The sequence below is a fragment of the Apodemus sylvaticus genome, assembly GCF_947179515.1.
Source record: "Apodemus sylvaticus chromosome Y unlocalized genomic scaffold, mApoSyl1.1 SUPER_Y_unloc_2, whole genome shotgun sequence".
NCBI classification, from domain to species: Eukaryota; Metazoa; Chordata; class Mammalia; order Rodentia; family Muridae; genus Apodemus; species Apodemus sylvaticus.
In genome coordinates, this window is record NW_026262996.1 from 800,207 (window position 1) to 805,215 (window position 5,009).

The 5,009-nt window shown below is 40.3% G+C and overlaps 1 protein-coding gene across 1 annotated transcript; it reads right to left on the reverse strand.

Moving 5' to 3' along the window:
• Positions 1 to 1,761: 1,761 nt before the first annotated feature.
• Positions 1,762 to 4,728, reverse strand: LOC127676088 (testis-specific Y-encoded protein 1). The gene is made up of 6 exons (XM_052172019.1): positions 4,118 to 4,728; positions 3,070 to 3,147; positions 2,815 to 2,926; positions 2,586 to 2,731; positions 2,408 to 2,493; positions 1,762 to 1,799 (listed from the first exon to the last, which is right to left on the reverse strand). The coding sequence occupies exons 1-5, from the start codon at positions 4,721 to 4,723 to the stop codon at positions 2,431 to 2,433; spliced, it is 1,005 nt and encodes a 334-aa protein (XP_052027979.1). The 5' UTR covers positions 4,724 to 4,728; the 3' UTR covers positions 1,762 to 1,799; positions 2,408 to 2,430.
• Between the last annotated feature and the right edge of the window lie 281 nt (positions 4,729 to 5,009).

Sequence of the window (5,009 nt, forward strand, 5' to 3'; positions counted from 1 at the left end):
ATTTAAATTAATACTGCAAAATCTAACCACAATAAAGCACAATATCCTAAAACTTTGCTTAAAAACCAAAAAACCAAAAATTGTCACACCAAGTCCAATAAAATCTATACAACAAAAGTCATGCTTTCAAACCTAAAATATATGTTCCTCAAAACTTAGCCTCCCAAAAATCCCTAGCATCCTGCTTCTGCAAGCTATTCCAATGCAATAATCACATTCTATAAATTTAAGTTCTATGCCTTATTTTTCTTAATTTTTATAAAACAATTAACATAATACAACCTAGCCAAATTTTAATAAATCAAAAGCCCAAGGAATGTTCCAAAATACATTCCTAATAACATAATCACTCCGGGGCCTACAAAAACTAATGCCAAGAAACCTAATAACCAACACCAAATAATATCAAACTTAAATAAAAAAATCCATAAATTATTTAATACAAAAATCTCCCAGTTTTCCAAACTTTATTTAAAATTAAATAAAAAATAAAATATTTTAAAATATAATAAATTATAACAAAATTATTTATAAAATCCAAATATAATAAATAATAATAAAAAATAAAAATTCAACAACTAATAAAAATCCAAAATAATATATCCAAAATTTAAAAAAATAAAAATTTAAATGACTATAATATATAATAAAAACATTGTTTAAAAAATTAATAAACTTCTCCAATAAATAAAAAAATCCACAAAAGCTCAGAACAATCCCAAATTAGCCTAACTAGCCATCAAATATTTTTTTTCTTTTTTTTTTATTCGATATAATTTATTTACATTTCAAATGACTTCCCCTTTTCTAGCCCCCCCACTCCCCGAAAGTCCCGTAAGCCCCCTTCTGTTCCCCTGTCCTCCCACCCACCCCTTCCCACTTCCCCGTTCTGGTTTTGCTGAGTACTGTTTCACTGAGTCTTTCCAGAACCAGGGGCCACTCCTCCTTTCTTCTTGTACCTCATTTGATGTATGGATTATGTTTTGGGTATTCCAGTTTTCTAGGTTAATATCCACTTATTAGTGAGTGCATACCATGATTCACCTTTTGAGTCTGGGTTACCTCACTTAGTATGATGTTCTCTAGCTCCATCCATTTGCCTAAGAATTTCATGAATTCATTGTTTCTAATGGCTGAATAGTACTCCATTGTGTAGATATACCACATTTTTTTGTATCCACTCTTCTGTTGAGGGATACCTGGGTTCTTTCCAGCATCTAGCCATCAAATATTAATAAAATTTACTAGCTACAGCAAATTTGCTCAAACTAAAGCTTAACAAAATTCTAAAAATAAATAACCTCAAGTCTAAGTTAATTAACCACTGTCTAAATACCAAAATGTTCTCCAAAAATTTTTTCTGCTCTATGCTTTTTAATTTCAAATTAAATTATAATATGTAACCCCCATCTAATCATGACCTACTATAACCTAACACAAAATCAAAAAGTAATTCCTAAAATCATATATATATATATATATATATATATATATTCCTAAAACATATATATATATATATATATGTTTACCAAAATAAAATTGCAGCAAATTCAAACCACTTTTTAATGTGTTGTGTCTGTCACATGCTGACTCCTTACATACCTAAGTACCAAAACCCTACTTCTCCCACTGGAGAAAACCTAACTGAGTCTGTCCATGGCACCTGTGACTATCCACACTCCACAAATAATCAACAGAAAGCCAGAAGACCTTTGCCAATATTTATCTCAGTCAATTCCACTTTACACGTGGTGCGTCTTCATTAATGTTACACAGTCAGAAATGCTCTGCTCTGTATCCTGTAGAAAAATATGAGAGTCAAGGTAAATATTCACCATCTTTGTTTCCTAAAAACTTCCCAGTTCTTGGTGGATGTTGTTACACTATATGTATGAGGTTCATGATCATAGTTTGCTTTAGATCACGGTTCACAGAGTAAGAGTTCCTGTGGGCATCATCTCATGTCTACTGGCTGTTCTAATTAAGATGGAAATGTACCTTGTTTAGCAATTTTTTGAGTGTTCCTGGAGGTGTGCCAACCTCGATCTGTTCCTCAATGTATTATAAATATGCCTGACTAAAAAGTAAAGTTGCAGCAGATTCAAACCACTCTCTGGTGTGACTGTTTGTCATCTCGCTGCACCTGTGCCTTCCTGAATACCAAAGCCCTTATTTTCCCTCGGTTGTGACTCCCCCAGCTGGGTCAGTCCGTGGTAGAAAATCCAAGAAAGTTCTCTTTAATCCATCACAGAATCACAGAATCAGTAGGGTTGGAATTATCACCTCCAGAGGTATGTAAAAGCTACTCATACTTACAACTTTCCCTTACATTTAAATGTTCCTGGCCAGTATCTCATTCTCCACTGAGGCCCTAGAACACCCCTTCTGGATATAACTCTCTGCTCACCTGGCAAGGTCCTAATTCTTCCTTCATGAGTGGTCTTCCTTAGGGTAATAGTAAAGAGGATTTGGCCACAGGTCATCCATGATTATCTGTGATTGGAAGGAGGACAGACATGGAAATCCCACTCCAGGAGTAACCCACCCAGGTCCCTGCGGATAATTGATGGTCAGAGAAATCCAACCTCAGCAATCCTGTTGGAGCCAGGGAATTTGTGTGCACACAACCAGTTGAAGAAAGTGAGTCTGGTAGTGTCTTGCATGCAGTTGGCATAACCATGCTCAGCCTGTCCAATCCACTCTATTGTACTGGAATCTGATTCTTTGTATCCTGAAGAAAAGGAGTATGGAATAGCACAGGGTTTACCATATCCCCTGCCCAGATAACACACCATAACCCATGACCATACATACCAATGATGCTGAGTTGATAGTCCTTAGTGACAACATCATTTCGGAAGTATGGGTTTTCACTAAAGAAAAACATCATTCTGCACATCCTCAGCCCAGGGTTGTACTCCTCCACCTGCCAAAATGTGGAGGAGATAAAAGGGAAATCTCTAGGTGTATTATGAGAGCCCACACATGATAATGAAATATAATGCTTTCCCACATTTATTTTTCCTGAAACCTCCCCTTATGCTCTGCCCAGACACAATTCCAACTGACCTCCAAGCTCAACATGTAGCTCAATAAGTCTTCATCTTGATTGCTAATGATAGATGACATCTGGGGATGGTTCATCATCTGCTTCTGATCAAGGAACATTGCTATACTACAGAAAGAGGAGCTAGAAGCAAGTGGGCCACTGTGTAATGAGAGCAGATCTTGTAGAAGGACCCTACATAGACATGTGGGTCTTTCCTTCATTGCCCTATGTCCTTTTCTACACTAAGATGACTAAGATGTTCTAGGTCTCTATTTCTGTGAAAATTTGAACCTCTGTAGGAGGAGGAAATTACACTTTGGGGCATGAGAATCTACTGACACCCAGAGGATGATGGGTAGTCAGAGAAAGTCAATATAAGCAGTCCAGTTGGAGTCAGGAAACTTGCATGCACAGTTGAAGAAAACAAGTCAGTCGCCTGATAAAGTGGATGTTGATCTAATATTGCTCAGTTACTAAAGGCAGATGTATACAAAAAGGATAACAAGAACCTGGGCTGTATCTGCCTTTCCTGACCTGCAAAGAGTTTGTGTGCATGCCTGTGCATTAGACTGGCATGCTTCTGACATGCAGGCAGATTCTATGTCAATAGAAAGGGGATAGTAGAGAAATGGGATTGGCAGTGACTGGGAGACAGTTGGTATCACATTGCCTCTAAAGTCGCAGAATATTTCTTCAATATGCATCCAAATGCACAACTTAAAGCTTCTGAATTATCATGGAACTGAGATCAATGGGGCTGATGCTAAAGGGGACTACTTTGTTTCCCATATATAAGGGCAGACAAATCATAGACTTTGTGTAAAATGTTTCTGTAACTATCCCATGGCAGGGTACTCCCAGTAGTGATTGGTGACCCTGGCCAAAGTCTTCTTTCCCAATCACACACTCCCTGCTGTAGAAGGGCCCCACTTACTTTCTGGACATAACACCATGAGACTGGACTCCATTGTCTAAACTTCGGAGCTCTTTCCCCACACCACCTCACAGTTCTCCTTAACCAATTCACTATCTTTGCTGCCAGTGCCCAGAGAGAACACTTAAGGATACAGCTTTAGCCCAGAAGCCTGGGATGCCCTGGATTATGGTCTTTCTGCGCTCAAAGTGAGGTTTGCGCATTTTGGCCACCTTTGCTTTAATCCGGGCAAAAGCTCCACTACAGCGGGAATTCACAAAGCTGAGCTCCAGTTGAAGAAGTTCCAGCTCCTCCATTTTAGATCTGCGTTCTGCAGTCCCACCACCTGACTGTGGCAGCCTTTGTATCCCATGCTGATCTTTAGAATCACAGGCCTGCTCTGGGTCCTTTTCCAATTCAGGTTGCTGATCTTCTTCACCTTCCTGCTTGTGCTCCTTTACCTCTTGACTCTCATTCTTGACATCCACCACCTCTGTGACTTTCAACTCCCCCTTAGCAACCTCGTCCCCCTCCTCACACGTGTCAGGGTGAAGTAGCACCTCTGGAAGGGGTACCCAGTCCTCCACAGGACCACCTATTACCAGAGGCTTCACCATCTGATTGTCCCCAGCAGGAGCACCTGAGCTCTGCTCGGGTGCCTGTGTTGGAGCCTCTCCCTCCAGAAGGCTGCTTTCCAGGAGGACCAGCTCCCGGAATTCCTGGGGAGCCACGCCCACACTCCCCTCTTCGGGACTCTCCATAGGATGCTCAACCTGTACAAGGACGCCTGAGCCACAAGCCAGCAGGACCCTTCAATGCTACACCCTGATGATCTTCCGAGTGGCCAACCAGCCTCTGAGTTTTCTCTGGCAGCCCGTCGTAGCAGACTCTGTTGCCAGTGGGACTGAGTGGGCTACTGTGACGTCAGCAGGAGACAGGACTCAAACTGTCTTAAGAAATACAATACGTAGATAGTCTTACCCATCTCTAACCAGCCTGGGGATCACAAGCACAACCCTCACCTAGTCCTGGGGTTCTGGTTCTATG

What these genes read in the sequence shown, in the direction of transcription:
- LOC127676088 (XM_052172019.1), bottom strand. Translation starts at nt 4,723, where the DNA reads ATGGAGAGTCCCGAAGAGGGGAGTGTGGGCGTGGCTCCCCAGGAATTC. An exon ending in CTATCAACTCAGCATCATTG is followed by an intron (nt 2,732 to 2,814) that starts GTATGTATGGTC and finishes CCTTTTCTTCAG; the next exon opens with GATACAAAGAATCAGATTCC. An exon ending in GCTCCAACAGGATTGCTGAG is followed by an intron (nt 2,494 to 2,585) that starts GTTGGATTTCTC and finishes TTCCAATCACAG; the next exon opens with ATAATCATGGATGACCTGTG.